Genomic DNA, 18,974 nt, shown 5'->3' with positions numbered 1-18,974 from the left:
GGTGTTTACTGGTCTTGATAGTTCGGAAATAGCACTAATTTTTTGAGGATGGTTGGGAAGGACTGAAGAAATATGGAAATCCTGCAAGAAGGTCCAGAAGTTTTTGGTTCAGGCCTTGCAAATCTTTTAAGACAGCCTGGGAAATATGCAATCCCTTGCATATTAATTCTCATAGTGCGGTATTTACCTGCCAGACCAGGATTGCGCAGCTACTTGTGTCATTTTTGTCTTGCTTAGCGCACCAATTTTGTCACATGAAGGTACTGAACAAGTAATGAATTTTTCTGTTGAGGAGGTGCTGAATGTATTGGGAAACTACTGAAAAAGAGCTGATTTTTTCTCAGCCAATTTTACCACACATAATGAAAACCTTACTAAAGTTGTCACTATACATGAAACTTTTTCTTTTCAATTTTCAGGTGGTTTCGTGAAAAGGTTTGGATTATTGCCAGAGCAGTTCGCTGAGAACCTGCGAGATAATTATCAACGTAATGAAGTCGAACAAGAGCCTGTTGGACCTTTGGTGCTAGCAAAAGAATACACTTCTAGGTAGGTCCAATGTTTTGTGTTCAACTAATTATTTATGTCCAGTGGTTCACTACGTACTTTTTAGAGAGCAAGTGTGCAAAAAGTGTTGGAAATTTATCAAAGACTTCTCATATCATTCGAATTAAAATAGCATTTTTGGAATATCTTGCACACGGAAATAAAATGACAAAAAACTGACACCTAGTGTAGGGGTGGCTGAATCCAGAAAATTTTTAAATGTCAATGGAGAATATCTATAAGTTGATAGTCGACATAAAATGGCAATATGATGCTGAATGGAACAAGAGATTCTGTGGACACAGTGTTCTCTTTCTTTGGAAGCTAGTTGCCAGGATTTTCCTCGTCTGAACCAATTACATTGTTAAAAATTATCAGAACTCGTACCCTCCAGTAGGCCTGATCATTTTCACCTAGAAACAAAGTTAAATTGAATTTCAAAGCTCTGAGTCACAAGATTAGGCCTTTTTATCCATATTCCGTAATTTAGCAGCCTTAATTGCAAAATTAAAACTGCCCCCTCTCTATTTATAATAAGAAAGATTTTCTAAACAAGCGAGCTTAGGTATGGCTGATAGACCCAATAAAATTTCCAAGCTCCATTCTTGGACTTAAAAAAGCAGATTTTCCGTGTGCAGGGCGAGGTCCCAATCAATACATTCCTTTTAATAACTTCGCAGAAAATAATCAATGATGTAATTAAACTTTATTGGTGCTTCATAATGTGTGACTTTTTCTGTCTGTCTCGTTTCTTCTTTACTCGGTACTTTGCTGAAATGTTTCCACCTTCTTTTTCAGTCGGTTCACGTCTCCTGAAGATGTAGTGCTAGCAGCTAAGTATATGCTCGCCATGCAGATTTCCAAAGAACCACTAGTCAAAAGCTGCGTGCGAGAAACCTTCTTTGAGCGGGCAAAAATTGATGTGAGACCAACAAAAAAAGGAATGAAAGAGATTGACGAAAACCACAGCTGCTACGCCATGAAATACTTAAAGGGAAAACCAGTCAGGGATTTAACGGGAGAGCAGTTTATGAAACTCCAAATTGCAGAGCAAGACAAGCTTGTGAACATAATAATAAACGAACACATTGAAGGTATGGAAGTTTTTTCTTTTTTCAAAAGTATCAGATAAAAAAAATTATCATAAATTTAAAAAGGAGAAATAAGATTATCCATAAAACTTATAGAATGATTGCAATAGTTTTTCATGTTGAACTTATCACTTATTGCACAATGTGTGGCACCAAAGAAATAGCTGTTCAAGTTGTTTGTCAATTCGACTTCTTTGCTTCAATTTCTTGGTCTTTTTGATTTTCTTTGGACAGATTGTAAGCACCAATTTTGCTTGCTGACTTTGGCGTCAATCTTTGCCAGCCATTAGTGCCATGCCTTCCTGGTAATGACATCTGTGGAAACGCAAGCACTTTTGTAAGGGCCGTTGTTAATCTTTGAATCCATGTTTGAAAATCAAGGCGTGATCTAGCATTTGAGAAACAGACATATATCGGACTAGAGAAAATTTCTACATTTAAAGAGTTTGCTTGCAAGTGTTTAAACATAAAAAATTCTGAAACATCGTGATGGAAATTCTTACCAAAATTTTTAGATCTTTGTGTTTATAAACATTTATTGACCTCATAGAAGATAACTTGTACTGCCCATCATTGTTAATGAATTTGGCGTATCTGCTCTAATAAGGATACCTATAAGCCGTTAGTCCAATCATGAACAAAAGACTCTCACACAAATATCTTGGAATGGGTCCTGAGAGAACATGAATTTGCAGTGCTTTAACTGTCTACAGCCAATTCAGCTATATCCTTAGTATAAAACATATTAAGATGTAGAATATTTTGCAGTACTGAAGATGAATCCCAAGTGTTAAAGGTCATTCATAAAATACGCAATGCTCGCTCCTCCATGAATTTCATCGCATTAATAAAAAATTTCATTGCTCATATTCATTCAATATTTTTGCGGACTTTGAAGTTTTTACTGAAAAAAATTTGCTTTTAGAAGAGCTCAAAATTACCATTAACTTATTTTTTATTGTTCAAACATGTCATTGGTTTCCTTTCCTTAAATGCTGCCTGATATCTTTTCATAGGAGAATGTTTTCTGTTTGGAAGTGATCACTAATGGAGTTTTTTGTGTACTTGAAGCAAGATTGAGTTTTCAAGAAAGGTCATTTACATTTTCAAAGCAGTACATACATATTGTGAACATTGTTTTTCTAGGTATCACGCACAATTCATCCTATGTGGAGGAGGTGAAGCAACTCTTCTATCGTGATGAGTTCAGTAAACATGTCCAAGAATGGAACAAGCTCAGGTTGGAGGCTGTTGAAATAGCACTCTCCAAAATGCTATTCCCCGATCTTTGCAAAGAGCTTCGCACAAACCTATTAGGTGAATCGAAAGAATCTGTACTGAAAAATTGCTGTGATAAACTCTACAATTGGCTGAAGGTAATTTTCATTGTTTATTTACTTTTGATTGGCATCTGTTGTTTACCCCTAATTTTCAATATATACCAAAAATAAAAGAGTATGAAATATTAATAGAAGATACTTAAATCAGCTGAGAGTTTTCAAGTACAGACTTTCTGGAAGTCTAGGAAACCTGAAAAGTTAAAGAATTTACTGCAACCTGCGAAAGTCAGGGAATTTTGCGGGAAGTGCATTGGCTCAGTAACTTCAGCTCTTGCCATTTGAGAGGAAGCAGACAACCGCCGAGCACCTTCTTCCTTAATTTGAATTTTGATATTAAGGCAAATCATGATTTATAAGTAACATAAGAAACAAAAACACAATTTTCTGACTTTTCAATTATTACTTTCAGTCATCATATCCACATCAAATTATGGACAACTACAATAAAACGTTGATAGATTTGATGTTTTCCAACTACCATATGTATATTTCTTTTAAGCAGTAGAATTATTATCCAAAATTAAACCGAAGAAATCTTGCATTTTACATTTATAGCTCAGGATAAAGACTTTTTCTTGCCTTTTTCAAAATTTATGAGTAAAGTCTGTCCCAAATACAATCCTGAGTTTAGATTTTGTTCAAAGGAATTAATTTTTATGTTTGCAGGTTGCTCCGTTCTCCGTCGATTTTGATGAAGACGATGAGGAGTGGGACACGAGCAAAGGACTCCGCATTATGAGTATAGCCTATGAGCCAGATCTCTCCCAAGCAGCATTTGGCTGTGTGATCTCCCCAGAAGGTGAAGTTATTGAGCATATAAGGCTTCCACACTTGTTGAAACGTAAGCAGTCTTTCAGAGTGGATGACAAAGCTCTCAAAGAGGCAGACCTTCGTGCCTTACGAGAGTTCATTTCTACAAAAAAACCGCATGCTATTTGTGTGGGCGGCGAGTCTCGAGAAGCTCTCATGATTGTTGCGGATGTAAAAGAGATCATCACAAATCTAGTAGAGGACGAGCAGTTTCCAATGATCCCCGTTGAAATCGTCGACAATGAATTATCAAAGATCTATGCCAATTCAAATAAAGGAATTAGTGATTTTCGAGAATATCCTCTCCTACTACGGCAAGCTGTTTCTCTTGCCAGGCGCCTGCAAGATCCCCTCATAGAATTCTCTCAATTATGTACATCAGATGACGAAATTCTATGCCTTCGATATCATGCATTACAAGACCAGCTAAGCAAAGAAGAGCTCTTGGATGCCTTGACCATCGAGTTTGTGAATCGAACCAATGAAGTAGGTGTGGATATCAATGAAACTGTGCAGCAAGTTTACGCCAGCAATCTAGTTCAATTTGTTTGTGGGTTGGGGCCTAGGAAAGCTGCAGCATTGTTAAAATTACTAAAACAAACAAACCAACGACTAGAAAACCGAACTCAACTGGTCACCTCTTGTCATATGGGTCCTAAAGTATTTATCAATTGCGCAGGTTTCATCAAAATCGATACCAATTCGCTTGGTGATAGTACAGATTCGTATGTAGAAGTTTTGGATGGTTCTCGAGTTCATCCAGAAACGTATGAATGGGCCCGGAAAATGGCTGTAGATGCTCTGGAGTACGAAGATGATGATGCAAATCCAGCGGGTGCTTTAGAAGAAATTCTTGAAGCACCAGAAAGGTTAAAAGACTTGGACTTAGACGCATTTGCTGAGGAGTTGGAGCGACAAGGTTTTGGCAACAAGAGTATTACTCTGTATGACATCCGTGCTGAGTTGAACCATCGTTATAAGGATCTGCGCACACCTTACCGGTCACCAAACCCAGAGGAGCTATTTGATATTTTGACCAAAGAGACCCCAGAAACATTCTATATTGGAAAAATGATTTCAGCAGTTGTTTCAGGAATCTCAAGAAAACAGCCAACGCCTGAACAGCTTGACAAAGCCAACCCTATTCGAAATGAAGAAACCGGCTTGTGGCAATGTCCTCTTTGCTTCAAAAATGATTTCCCAGAATTGTCAGAAGTATGGTATCATTTCAGTACTTCCAAAGGCTGTCCTGGATCTGCAACTGGAGTCAAAATCAGGCTAGACAACGGCGTCTCCGGCTTTATTCATATTAAAAATCTGTCAGACAAGCATGTCACGGATCCTGAAGAGAGGGTGCAGCGAAATCAAGTAATCCATTGTCGGATAATAAAAATCGATGTGGAAAGGTTTTCAATAGATGCCACCTCCAAATCCTCAGACTTACTTGATAAGAATCATGAGTGGAGACCCCCCAAAGACCCTTTCTATGACCTTGAAGCGGAAATGAAAGATAAGAAGACTGAAGATGATGCCAAGCAACAAAAGAAGCGGCAGACTTATATCAAACGAGTCATAGTCCATCCCTCCTTCCACAACATTTCCTATAAAGAAGCAGAAGCTCTCATGGCCTCAATGGAGCCTGGTGAAGTCATTGTCCGGCCATCCAGTCAGGGAGCTGACCATCTCACAGTAACATGGAAGGTCGCTGATGGTATTTGTCAACATATTGACGTCAAGGAAGTGGGCAAGGAAAATGCTTTTTCACTTGGGCAGACATTGCTGATTGGTAACGAGGAGTTTGAGGACCTTGATGAAATCATTGCACGACATATCAACCCCATGGCTGCATACTGCCGGGATATTTTTTCATTTAGGTATTACCGAAACACAGATGGAGGTTTGAAAGATAAAGCTGAAGAAATAATTAAGGAAGAAAGAAAGAAAAACCCATCCAAAATTCACTACATAATCTCTGTGAGCAAGGTAAGAATTTTGATGTATTTTCAGAGGCCATCCAGAAATACGTATCTCAGTATGTCTGGTTTTCACCTCTCCTTTTAGTGTACAACTCCAAACACCTCCCTTTCAGACTTTTTATTGCATGTCAGATTCCCCCTAATTTTCATCAGTTTCTCCCCTGATGTTTAACCATAATTTCTTCCAATTATTTAAATTGTTTTTGAGTGAAAGGTCTTTCCGTGTTAAAATTGCAAACTCCTCTTCCCCCTTCTTATACTTAATATTTTAGGCAATCAATTAAATGTGGTCCCTATCCATGAACTCCTTTTGTTTTGAGGATGGGGCCAGTTTTTTTTGTCAAACGCATAAATGCCATCTTATCCCTGCAGAAAAAATAGAGAGGAGGAATTGATTAATGCCCAGCGGATTTGAGTTCAAAAAAGTAATGTGAGAATCGGTAGCCCCAAATCTTTTTATCTATTATCTCAAGAAATATTTCGCCCTGTGTTGCCCATTGATGAGTGTTCTTTGTTACCATAGCATTGTTATCCTGGGTTATCAGATGTTTTGACTGAAATCCAAACAGCTGTTGTTGTAAGAAATATTTTAATGCCAACTTAATACTTTTTGTAGATTGTCACTAATATAGTAATAAAATAAATAGAAAAAAAAGTTTCAAAATTCCAAGTTAATAACTTTAAAATTGAATTTAAAAATAAACAGCAATTAAAAGACCGTAAATGCCAAATTTGATAGTCTAATATTTCAACAGTCTGATTTATGGAAGCTCTATTGTTTTGCCATTAAACTCACTCAATCCAGTTTCAGTATTGAATACGTCAGCCTCCCAAAGTTGCTTTTATAACTGTTTGACATTGTTTGACGTGGAATGTTGTAATCTGTTTGGAGAAAGAGACATTCATTAATAGTAAGGAGGCTACTTGAGCAATTTGGCAGCATGCTATAACAGTGGAGAGACGTCAACGATATTGATGTCTTTGTTTTCTGAAATATGGAGCTCAACAATGCAATTCTGAGGGAAAGATTAAAGCGCTTTCATCCTAATCCTTCTTTGTTTAAATTTAGTTCATTTACAGGGAAATATATTTGAGCTCTTTCTTTTCAAATGTGATTGTGATACAAAATGAATGTCTTATTTTTTGAAAGATACTATTTTTTCAAACTTCTCTGTCAATCTGCCTTCTTTTTTCTTTTTTGGAAAGTTATTACACTTCTGTCAACATGCGGTAGATTCACATATATTTACCCAGGGGAAGATAATTATTAGATGATCTTTGGTAGATGGAGGCTGGGAGGAATAAGATTAATTGATCCCTTTGTTGTAAGAGTCAAAAAGAAAGAGAATCGTCTGGAAAACTAAAATCCTCACAAGTAGCACGTACTTTACACCAACACTTCCCATGATTACAATTTAAGATTCTTATGCCATTAAACCCCTTTATTAAAAAGTCCTCCAGTCTATTCAAAGTTCCAGTCAGTAAGAACCATCAAAACGCCCAAAAGTCTCGAACTCTCACCACCCATCAAAATCCAACGACTTTATCACAATTTTTTTTCTTTCAGAACTACCCCGGAAAATTCTTATTATCGTATCTGCCACGAACTCGATGCAAACATGAGTATGTAACAGTGACAGCGGAAGGATATCGTTATAGAGGACAAATGTTTGACAGCATAAGTACCTTGTTCCGTTGGTTCAAGGAACATTTCAGAGATGCTATTCCAGGAACACCAAGCACTCCAAGATCTGTAAACATGAGAAGCACACCATTCCAGCCTCACACACCAAATATGCTGAGTAAGCTTTCTCCCAATTTTTTGCTCTCTTGTTTGTTTTCTTTTCAGGCAATGTAAATGAGAGTCAACAAAACCTGTCGGTGAGATAAGAACTGTTTTATTTAAAAAATAAAGGAAACATTGATTTTCTGTAGTAACATCAATGAGAATAAACAAGAGCAACATGATAAAGACAAGACAAGGGCCAGAGATGGCGACATCATGTTCACCGTTCAGTACATATTTCCTGCTCATTGTAGGTTGATGTTGAGTTGAGTCAACGCACCCTAGGCTCGAACTTCATTCTCAAATGACCTAAATAAGCATTCTGAATTTTGGTTTTGGACTCGAAAGATTCAATGCATGCTGAATAGCACTGTTTTCTCCGTTTTTCTCCAAATTTGGATTTTGAGGCCTGGGCCCTCAAGAAAAAAATTCGGTACAATTATTTTTCAACCAGATATCTAGTCGTTCTAAAACCCTTTTCATCTTCTCCAACACCACCTCAAAATCTCAATACCAATTGAAGACTTGAGCGATCAGCCTCTTCTAAGTGACTCAATAATTATTATAGACATTATGATGAGGAAGAAAATATGAAAATATGTAGCAACTGTTATGTTTCTTTAATGATGATATTTCCCCCTTTTTTATGTTTTAGATATGAGTGTAGACATGCAAAGGGTACCACCCCCAATGGGTCTTATGCATACCCCTCACTATCCGCAGACTCCAGCGGCTTATGCAGCTGCAGCTATGTCGGCGTATCCCAACACAGTGAGTTACTTCTGTTAAATAAACTAGAAATAATCAGCTTTTTTTTTCTATCCTTTTCATCTCTTCCTTTGTTAGCCTGGTTGCTGGCAACAAAGAAAAAAATGCTACCAAAGCAGATGATTTGAAAATTTGAAATATTTGGCTAAGGTATTAAAGGACCCCCACTAAAATTTTTAATGGGTGGCATTCAAAGCACAATGGATGGAATCCAGTAAACAGGACACGTCTATATTTAACTTTTTCCTTAAAGAGTCCAGCTATTTGGCAGATGAATTTGGCCTAAATTTATTCATATTGAGCCTGGATCTTGAGTATTTCTACATTTAAGGCTGTAGGCAAATTGAAAATTGAGCATTAAGTAGCCTAAACGGTAGTATTAGGTAGATTGAACACTTTTCTTCCGCATTTTTGTAGATAATTTTGTCTTGCTGAATAGTGTTTGAGTGGAAATTTAACTACAATTGCTAGACATACATAAAAAAGTATTCAAAATATTGATGTGGCCATGAATTTAAATAGCCTCTAGTGGTTTCTGCAAGCGGTTTTTGCTCCTGCAGACGTTTTGTTCACCAGTCAGTGACACCCTCCTTATCTAATTTCATATTTTTCCCTGTTGAGTATGCACCAGCAGTCTTAAATTGATGTTGATCACAAAAATTAGAAAATTGAAATTTGCCTAACTTCCTCAGATTTGATATGCAGGAGAAACAATTATATATCACAGAGTGCACAGGAGCACTGTAAAAGTGACAAACAGTTATATTTACTAACTCAATGCATGCAATTTTGAATGCTGACAAGAATTCAACAGGTATCATGTCAAGGTTAAACCTAATTGTAAAATACATTTTTTGCAGCCTTACACCCCAAGTGCAGCAACACCGCACTTTATGACGCCATACCACACGACCCAGACACCGAGGTATGGTGGTCATCAAACGCCCTCCCATCAAAGTATGGGACCGTTTATCCACCCTGCACCTGTTGCTCCATCTCCGCACCGGCAGCCTCGTAATAGTCAGCCATCCTCATCAGCAGCTCCGGACGATTGGCGAAAGCTGGCTGAAGACTGGGTCCGCTCCAACAAGAAAGATGGCTCCTCAACCCCGAGATCCAATCCAAGGCAGAGGTAAGCATCTTTAAAATATTTTTAGAAATATTAGCTTTTAAGGTTCTGAAGGAAAAGCACTGTCACACTAAAATGAAAAACAAGGACTGAAACTTTCTGCTACTAGTTTTTATTTTTAATGCATTTTACCATAAGATTAGCCTTTCACGCGACCACCATTGCTAGCCAAGGGCGAAACACTGTGCACCCCCATCACTCACGTCACTTCAATTAAAATAAAGGAAGTTCTAGAAAGTTTCAGGGAGGATGAAGGAGGAGCCTCTGTGCTTGCAGAAAGTGATTAGAGAGATCAAAAAAAACCACTGGCCTGGACTTCATTGTGTATTCCAGCAGCTGATCAGCAAGGCAGAATAATGGTGCCTGTGGTTGGGGTGGGCAGGGAGGCGGTGAGGCGGGCTGCCATGCGGAGAAGAATTGCTGGCACAGTATTTTTGAATGCGCAAATTTTTGGCCTCTGGTTCAGCTTTTTTATAGCGATGAGACTAATCTCAGAACAGTTCCCACATCTATAGTTAAAAACACCTTGGTTATCTAAAGCTTCAGCCATTTGGCAGCATTAAGGCATCGTCAACAGTTGAGTTTCCCCCCTTTTTCATCAGGCATCTGGCATTTTCATTAATTTGCGTGGACCTCTGCAACAAATCACTGAATAATTGAGGTCATATTGTACTATTAGCAGTGAAATTGAATGGAAACTTTTTTAAGGGGAAACTGTGTATTAATCCATTGCCTTTGATTTTAAGCCTGGAGTCTAATTAAGTTATCTCGTATAAAATTGACACGTCGGAACATTTCCCCGTGTAATCTTTGTTTGAGTGTAGTGTTGTTGTATTGTGCGTTCCCTCTTCTTATTCTCCTATCTGAAAGGTCTAATTTGTGGACAGCCACTACTCAAAGACCAATCTAATTTCATTCTAATAGGAAGTAAGTCAAAGGACACATTACTCAGTATAAATGACTTTTTTGTGATAATCTTCTCTTTGAAACTTAAAACAAATTTTCAATTATTTCTGTTTCAGTCCAAGATATGAAGATTCTAGCTTTAGGTTGGGTCGATCCACGCCATCCTCAAGACAAATGGGTACGTACCAATATTTCTTTACCAGTTTTTAAGTTAAACCCCTAAAGTACTGGGATTTTTTGTCCTGCAATAAATCAGTGTGTGAAATATAGTGTCGGTTCCAGCGTTTAGTCCAGTCTAGTCTGGGATAGGCGGCATCTTGAATTCATGTTTCAAATTCGGTGTCAAAAATAATAACCTGAATCAATCTCATAAGAAATTGAATAGTAACACCATCAGAGACCCTGCATCACTCATATAACAACGATATTAATTCTTGAATCAAATTGGGATCTGCTCCTAAGCATTCTTGAGTAAGGTTTACCAACCGATACTATTACTCGCCATTTCAACACATTGCAATCAGTGTTCGAAACTCATCTTTGAGTTTCAGGAGCCATGTGGCTCATCAAACTTGATTTTTAGGGGCCATTGAAGATTTTTTAGGGGCCAAATTGACTTTTTGCTAATATATGACAGTGCATTCAGCGAAAAGTTAGATGCAAGATGCTTTAGTTACAGAACAAGTAACTGTAACTTGGGAGAAATCTTGAGAAATCAGGATTTTTTTCTGGAAGGGAGGGGGGGGGAAGCAATTTTTAAAGGCCACTTTGGCGCAGAGCCTTCATTTTTAGACGCCATGACCGATTTCTTAGGCGCATTTGGCGCGATGGCGCCTGTGAATTTCGAACACTGGAATCAGCCTTAAACGTAATTGCTTCTCAATATATTATGTAGAATGAGATTCTCACAATAAATTAACTGACCAAACAAGGTGTCAACATTTACATTGAACACTGATCAAGTGGATCAGTAATTTTACAATAGACCTTAATTATATCGTTGTCATCAGAATAATTTCAATTATAAATGGACAGAGTTTAATTGAGACGCAACCAGTCACATTCTGGAAGAAATGGGTCGGGAGTGGTCTTGAATTTAATTAGTTGCAAATTTTTTGCTGTTAATAATTTAAAGTCAAGGATCAGTTGTAAAGTCAGGTATTTTTGAAAGCGAATACAGTTAATAGACTCAGTCCTTCTATGAAACTCTTTTTCTCGGATCAAACTTGAAGCAACTTAGTGCTTTTCTTTAAAACTCTGTCCAAATAATTATTCAACAAATCTCGGATTATCCAAACTAATCTGGCTGTCAGCCAGTTCAGATTGGGGAAAGTTTGGATAACCCAGAGTTGGCTACTACTTTTCATAAAATGAATGGAAAGCTGATGCAATTAATGCAAACTATATTAATTTCATACTTTAGTATACAGAAGAGTATATAAATATTTAGTATGCTTGTACAAAAATTAGTTTGGTGTCCTCCTGTTTGCCTAAAACATGTAAAACACAGTATGTTACAAGCAACGTACTTGCAACTGGGACTGGAATCAGGTTGACTAAAAAACCGCCCCTCAATGATGGAGATAGGTCAAGGGAGGAAGGCAGGGAAAGCTAAGTACATATTGGGTACAATGGAGAACGAAAGGGCTATCCAAGATGCTGCAACTTCCTCCGGGAGCAAGTGAGGAATATGTTTCAACAAATGACTTTGGATAATCTGGAGTTCAGATGATCTGCATTTGGGTAGTCCAAAATTTACTGCACATGTTTCTTCTTTAGTAGTTGACTTCTGAACTACACATTTTGAAAATTATTTTCTACTAACAATTTGTAATCAATGATGAAATCATGTAAGGTGGCGCTTTAAATAGTACACTGCTTAGTGTTGCATTCATCCATCATTGCAAGATCTTATCAGTAAGAACAGTTCCAGGATCTATATTGGGGGAGGGGGGGGATAATTATAGTATGATAAACTCTCCTGCAGCTGTACTCTACTTTATTTTTAACCAATATTCTGTGCTTCCTTCTGTAGGTCCAAGGAGTTATCCTGATCTGTTCTCGAACAAATCTCCGGGTGGACGCTCAGGCTATGCAACCCCTCACTCAGGCAGATCAACCCCCAGGACTGTAGCAAGTCCTCGATCGATGATCGAAAGTTCGCTGGGTGATGCGACGCCCCTGTATGATGAGAATTGAAGCATTTTGGCAATGTTGTAATAATGTTATTTCTGTACAGTAATTAGCGAATTTATTTTCAATTTTTATCTGTGCTCTTTAATCTCGCCAAATTGCGAAAATTAGTCTCTCGCGGAATATTAGTTTCTCCACATCAATAGCTTCTGTAATAAGTTGTAAAGTGTGCTGTGATGAAGCATATTAAGTAAATTAATATCTTTGTTTTAACAATTTCGGCTAGCAAGGTAAAGTTTATCTGTTCCTGTATGCCATTTTGTAAAAGCCAGAAGGAAAAAGCTTTTGACAAGCATGTATTTATAATCACCTCAGGGTTAATAAGTCAAAGATGTCCTGAATCCCTCGTGTTGAATTCTGATATTCGTCAGAATAGAGAGAAATCAAGGTCACAAAGGCCTTAAATTGTTTTTAGGGTTTTACAAGGAAAACTCACAATAGAATTGGTTCTACCTTTGCTCAATGTGACCTCAAAATTTTGTTCTCATTTTTTCTGACAGAAATTTTGTTTTTTATGCCAATTTGAGTTGTTAATCACCGTTGGGTCTAAAATTAAAGTGTTAGTGATTTTTTATAACGTTTTTATTTCTGCTAATTTTCTAATATTTTTTGGTGCAATTAATTTAAGCAGTGGCAAAGTTTCAGCAGTGGTGGTCAATCTGCTTGAGATCTAGCAATAACACATGAACAGCTCTGATTGAAACCAGCTTCACTGTATTTTGTTCCTCAGAAAATTTCCTTGAGTATCATTTTTGTTTCTAACCAAAAACTGGGCAGCATCAAACCTTGAAACTTTCTGAGCAATACAAGGACTGTACTTGACTAAATTTAAAGGAACCGCTTAGCTTGGTCATCTGTTGAAAAAAGTAAAGCTACTTGGAGAAATTTTCTTTCGTGAATTGTAGCTATGATGACTACGGTCACTGCTGTCTATGTGACAGCATCAAGTCTCCCTCGTGTACTTGAATTTTTGTTTAATTCAACAGTTGTCTCGAATTTCATCTGTTTTACGAGGAGCTTAGGTACCTCGTTTAATGCAAAATCAAAGCTGATTCTATTAACATAACTGATCCTACCGCTGAGCTATGTAATATAAAGTTCAGGCAGATGGTACTTCTACTTGTAGCTACTTTCAAATAAGAACTGTCAAACCAATGAACTTGCAGATTTCCCTTTTAGCCTTGTATCAATTCCATCAGCTTTATTTTTGGCACCAGATCAAGGTTATTCCCTCTTATTCATGATCAGATGTTAGTTTTAAGTTTTATATGATGGCATTCTTTTTATATTCCCTCAGTCTTTTTTAATGATCATTACCATGGACACTTAATCAGTTATATTATTTGAGTTTGAAATAGGTTGTTGTTGCTAAATCTAAATTCTGCGCTATTTTGGCTCCAAGATGCATCATTTAATTATTTCTCCCTCTTTTAGTAATTATAGAACCAAATATTCTATTTTATTTTGTTGTTTGTTTTTTTCTTAATCCTCTCATCATAATCAAATATTCAGTGCTGTATCTCTCATTCACAGAAATCAGCACAATTTTTCATCATAACTCTACTTTCATTAGATACCGAGATAATCCTAAGCACTTGGTAGAGAAAAGGTTTTCATTTCCCAATTGCGGTGTCCCGGAGTCCGTGCCAATACTCCAATTATTTTGGCCGCAGAGCAAATGTATGTGATTGATCAAAATTTTTACTGTTTCTTTATGATTCCACAGTTCTAAACCAAAAATTGCAGAAAATTCAACCTAAAGGTAATGCTTCATAAAATTAATTAGCAGTAAAGATTCTGCACCCTGTGACAAAGGAGTGCCTTCTCTACACCCAACACTTCAATCACAACAAATGATCATATTGAAAGACTTTCAAGATTAGAACGGATGAGTGGCAGAAGAGCTTAATTGCATCACTATATTGCAGAGTTTCATTTTTTCCTTTTTCCTAATTGTTTTGTTGAATTTCCTCTCTCTTTAGTGGGCAAAATCATGTCTATAAAATTACCTATTTATGGGAAATTTTTCAACTACCCTCAGAAAATGACAACCCCCCCCCCCCCCCCCCCACACTCCTTAGAGGACTGTGTGCCATGTTTGATTTCCAATTTTTATCGCACTAAACTTGTCTATAGATGCTGATCAAAAGTCATCATTGCGCCACAGGTGTGTTTAGTAAGCGCCTTTGAGGAGAAAATGACTAAAGAGGCTATCATCTTAAACCAAAGAAAATTATTGTGTATTATAGTGCTGAAATTTCACAAGTACCTACACAACAAGAAAAAAGAAAATACATGATTAACAGATGTAAAATTATAAAATCAGTCAAGAAACAGTATGATTCTGAGGTAAAAAAAATCTCACTAATAGTGGAGTATTAATAGGTGTCATTAAAGATCTGAAAAACTAAACCAATGGACAATATACTTTATGTAAACAAAAAAGAATAAGTTCTTGTAAAAAAATCACAAAATTTACTAAGATGTACCTAAGTAATCTTACTACCTAAATCACATCCTTGCAAAGTAACTTATTTTTAAACTGAAAATTTCAGTCAGAATCAGTATAAATGTAAGGCTTCAAAATGTTTGCTAGGAACCATTTCTTGGTGAATTGCAAGTGATTGCCATCGACTTCAAGGAATTTCAGCCTCCCGTTATCACTGAGCCATCTTAATCCCAACGGGTCCTGTAAAATGAATAAAATATAAGTCAGAAGAAAAAGGAATTAAATATTGGTTAAAAAATAGGCCTAAAAATTCAAAATATCATGAGTTATTGTTCTTAACTTAAAAGATGGTAAAGTATACTTATCTTGGCAAACTTTATTTTGACCATAGGTGGGAGATGATTAATTATTTAAACACAAAATGGACGAAAACCCATTCAAAACCAGAATTGGCTCGAGTGGACTTGCCTTTGAATTGACAAACACGCAAAAAACCCTCAATGGCTCACTTATGAGCTAAAGTTGGAATTTTTTTTACATTTCCGTTGTATTTTACATGAAATTTTAGGGAGAAGTCATGTGTTGTGATGTTCAATTTTACATTGCCCACGATTTATTCGTGCACCTAAAATAATTTTTTTTTTTTACATAAATATAATTAATTTTAACTTGACGAAAATTTAAATGATACATATATATTATTTAATTTAAAATATTCCATTGGTGATATAAAGGTTAACATTTTCCAAAATTTTACAGATTTAAATCATACAAGAAAAAATATTATTCTCTTTTTTGAAATCTTATAGAGAAAGGGTAAAAAGCAGAGCAGTATTCTCACCAAATTTTTATCAAAAAGGCTGCTTTTGATAAGAGGGGTGATTTCAGTAGCTTGACCAGGAGTGTAAAATCCAAACCATTCCGACTCAACAGGATTGACCATTGTGTCATTATTAAATCTAACCATTACAAAATTTTTCAGTCTTTTCAAATTTGTTCTGTACAGTTCATTGATTGTCAGTGCATTATTAATGTCAGCCAGGAAGATACTTTTTTTTCGGTAGGTGTCCTCATCCAATGGGTCATGCCAATATTCAGCTTGAACAAAATCTTCCTGCATCCAACTGTGTACAAAACAAAAACAAAATATATTTGTAGATAGTTTCTTAATCATTTTCATGAGCATTGATTTTTCGAATTTTCTAAACTTCCATCCTTCACTTCAATTATATAAAATGCAAGTTTCAAATTAATAATTCCTTCCTCATTTAAAACTTTTGACTTGGATCATTCTCTAAAAATGCTCACCCATCAAAGAATCAGACTCAATGTTCTTACACTATCACGAGAGTATTTCCAAGAAAAGAAAATATCTTACTCCCAATAAGCTCCAAAGTTCAGGAGTCTCCTGATGTAATTGCAATATTTATCTCCATCTGGACAGTGGGGTATGCCATAAACTCCTTGGTGCTGACCCCCTAAAGTTATTAGACTTCTCATTGCTGGCTTTGGGCATCTTTGGGCAACAGCTCTCCTGTGAAATAAAATTAAAAACCATTCATAAACCACCGACTTCTAGGATCGCACTATTATACCCATAGGATACAACAGAATTGCAATGTACTGGGCTGCTACTATTAAATTAAATTAACAAGGTGTCAGTCAGTTAATCAAAACATTAAATCCAAAATTTTTCCTATAAAAAAACGAACAAAAAAAGCTCCCAGGTAATACCCAATTTAAGTAATAGTAATAAAAAAAATTGCATACTACAAAATTGCAATGAGATTTTGTTTTTGTTAACTACACCATGTATTGAGTGTATATTAACAGGGAGTGAAAATAGCAAATCCATTGACAGAAAAAGAAAAGAGGAGGGAGCAAGAAATTCTAGATGTTCCAGAGAGGAGGTGCAGTAAAACGCATTCAGTTCCTACGTAGAAGAATTACTTACAAAAACTGGGAGCCTTGAGAGAAACCTATTGCATTGTAACCATCTTCCATCTCTGGCATTGAGAGTAACTCCTTACACACAAATTCAACTTGCTTATTTGCATTCAAGAGGTATCCATTCTCTGTGTCCTGCAGGAGGTCGAAAACAAGATATAATGGAATACTAGCAAGCAAAATTAAAAAATGTCTACATCATCTGATAAGTTTCTTATTTTTTACGAGACTATTTTAAATTTTATGAAGTCAATCTAATAATTTAAATGAAAAGTTATCTTTGCTACTTCACGACCAATTGTGAATGTAGAATAGAAATGCGCTTACAAAAACTATCTGGGTTAGCGATCTTGTTTCAAAACTTAAGACATGACAGTTTTCATGACAGTTTTGTTGTTGAAAATTTGTGTTATCATCAAACAAAATTGTCCCCAGGTTTTTAGCAGTGATTTTAACTATCCGATGACTGTACTATTTTGTGTTTGAATTTATTGTATAACAGTGTAGGTACATGCAATTTTCACTGTGAGCTGTCTCAATATTTCAACTAGAAATCGTACAGTCTGAATTACAACATAAATCAGACACTAACTACAAAGAATGGAAAGTTAAACACAGAAATTGCAAAAGCATCTCACCTCTAAAACCGTGTTTCCAATTCGGAGAGAATGAACAAAAATACTAGCGTTAGAGGGAACATTACTCTGAATGAAAGACTTGATGCCTGAAAGCCCGAGATAGTTATCACCTGAAATTATCAATAATATAAGCGTAAGCAAAACACGCAGAAAAACTGTAATATAATTTGGAGGCAGTTTACAATGTCAAGTCAACAATGAATGAGCCCAAAACCCAAAACAAGGATTGGTAATTTGAACAGGGTGCATGGGAGTCTAGGGAACATCCAATAGAGAAGAGGAAGTCTAAAGAGCCCTGGAACTAGGGAAAGAAAAGAATGGACAAATATCACATCAGAAAATGGCACCAATCAACAGAAATTTATTTGCTAACCAATGAACTGATTGATGATTGATGCATTCGGGTTGGTGTGACTTTAATCCATTATTTTCTTTTCCCGGTTCTACCATGCTCGGTAAATTGTTTCTTCTTATACCCTAAGAGTAATGGTTTCGAAGCTACTTTTAGCGTAACGTCACGGTTTAACAGGGGGTTACCTACATCAAACTTACAACTCATATGCTATGACCTAGGTTCTGGAGGTTTCAAGAGCAAACTTTGAAAGAAATATCTAAAAAAATTGATATGGCCTGGCAAAAGACCTGCTTTTTTGCACTGAAGCCTTCGCTAATTCATTTGGATTGTTACTTCAGTGCTCTAGCTCTTCCTCTGAAAAGAATGTGACTAAAAAAAATTGAAAGGGTAGCACGGCAAAGCTTGGAGCCTCAGAATTACTAGCTACTTGCTATGTCCCTTTTAGCACCAATCACCACCATGCAAAAGAGATCAACATCTGCAAGAATATCTCTGCATTATTTTTTTACTTTGAATACTCTAGGACGGATACAAAAAGCAATTAAATATTTATTCTTACCCATTCCATGCCACATAACAACTGGTAGAAAATGTTTACATATTATTGGTGGAAAAAACAGTAGTAAGAGGAACAGAAGTGATGAAGTGCGCAAGGGGTGTATCATCATAATCATGATACGGATGAAAAAAAGAGTGACAAAAATGGATCAGTAGTCCTGACGATGATAAAACGCACTTCTTATCATAGAAAAGGATTCAAAATATGTTCTATTGGAGGACAAGCACAATCTGGAGTCACAACATTTATTACAATCATTTTATACATACTATGTTAAAAAGATGACTAAAGAGCTCATAAAGGTGCTTTCTGGTTTGAGGTTAGGTGAATATAAACACTAAATATAATATAAACACAAGAAAAGGTACTATACTATTCATTAAAAAAACGTTCCCAGTCATAAGTTCGTTTCTCACTTCCTCTTTTATTTTCTTTCTATTTTCATCTGTTTGGACATAGAAAATAAACTCGCTGTCTCTTT

The 18,974-nt window shown here is 36.3% G+C and overlaps 2 protein-coding genes across 4 annotated transcripts in view; one reads left to right on the top strand and one right to left on the bottom strand.

Moving 5' to 3' along the window:
- Spt6 (transcription elongation factor Spt6) overlaps positions 1 to 14,007 on the top strand; it is a 31,520-nt gene extending 17,513 nt beyond the window's left edge. For all 3 annotated transcript variants that reach the window (XM_019050929.2, XM_019050927.2, XM_019050928.2), the window contains 9 exons: positions 420 to 549; positions 1,345 to 1,640; positions 2,784 to 3,013; positions 3,644 to 5,770; positions 7,331 to 7,565; positions 8,205 to 8,320; positions 9,178 to 9,449; positions 10,469 to 10,530; positions 12,388 to 14,007. In XM_019050929.2, coding sequence (XP_018906474.2) covers positions 420 to 549; positions 1,345 to 1,640; positions 2,784 to 3,013; positions 3,644 to 5,770; positions 7,331 to 7,565; positions 8,205 to 8,320; positions 9,178 to 9,449; positions 10,469 to 10,530; positions 12,388 to 12,551 — 3,632 coding nt within the window. In that variant the 3' untranslated portion in view covers positions 12,552 to 14,007. The remainder of the gene's footprint in view (positions 1 to 419; positions 550 to 1,344; positions 1,641 to 2,783; positions 3,014 to 3,643; positions 5,771 to 7,330; positions 7,566 to 8,204; positions 8,321 to 9,177; positions 9,450 to 10,468; positions 10,531 to 12,387) is intronic.
- Positions 14,008 to 14,763: 756 nt separating this feature from the next.
- Positions 14,764 to 18,830, bottom strand: Ppt1 (Palmitoyl-protein thioesterase 1). The gene is made up of 6 exons (XM_019050930.2): positions 18,494 to 18,830; positions 17,580 to 17,689; positions 16,949 to 17,076; positions 16,373 to 16,528; positions 15,836 to 16,118; positions 14,764 to 15,234 (listed from the first exon to the last, which is right to left on the bottom strand). The coding sequence occupies exons 1-6, from the start codon at positions 18,606 to 18,608 to the stop codon at positions 15,097 to 15,099; spliced, it is 930 nt and encodes a 309-aa protein (XP_018906475.2). The 5' UTR covers positions 18,609 to 18,830; the 3' UTR covers positions 14,764 to 15,096.
- Between the last annotated feature and the right edge of the window lie 144 nt (positions 18,831 to 18,974).

This window comes from Bemisia tabaci, chromosome 5 (genome assembly GCF_918797505.1).
Source record: "Bemisia tabaci chromosome 5, PGI_BMITA_v3".
In the NCBI taxonomy this organism is placed as follows: domain Eukaryota; kingdom Metazoa; phylum Arthropoda; class Insecta; order Hemiptera; family Aleyrodidae; genus Bemisia; species Bemisia tabaci.
Note: the sequence above shows the minus strand (reverse complement) of the source record. Positions and strands in the feature narration are given on the sequence as shown.

Excerpts from the sequence above, each read along its gene's own strand:
- Ppt1 (XM_019050930.2), bottom strand. The coding sequence starts at position 18,608 with ATGATTATGATGATACACCCCTTGCGCACTTCATCACTTCTGTTCCTC. Across the intron at positions 16,529-16,948 it reads TCTCAAGGCTCCCAGTTTTT|GAGAGCTGTTGCCCAAAGAT; the intron begins GTAAGTAATTCT and ends TTTATTTCACAG. Across the intron at positions 15,235-15,835 it reads GCCTTTTTGATAAAAATTTG|GACCCGTTGGGATTAAGATG; the intron begins GTGAGAATACTG and ends TTCATTTTACAG.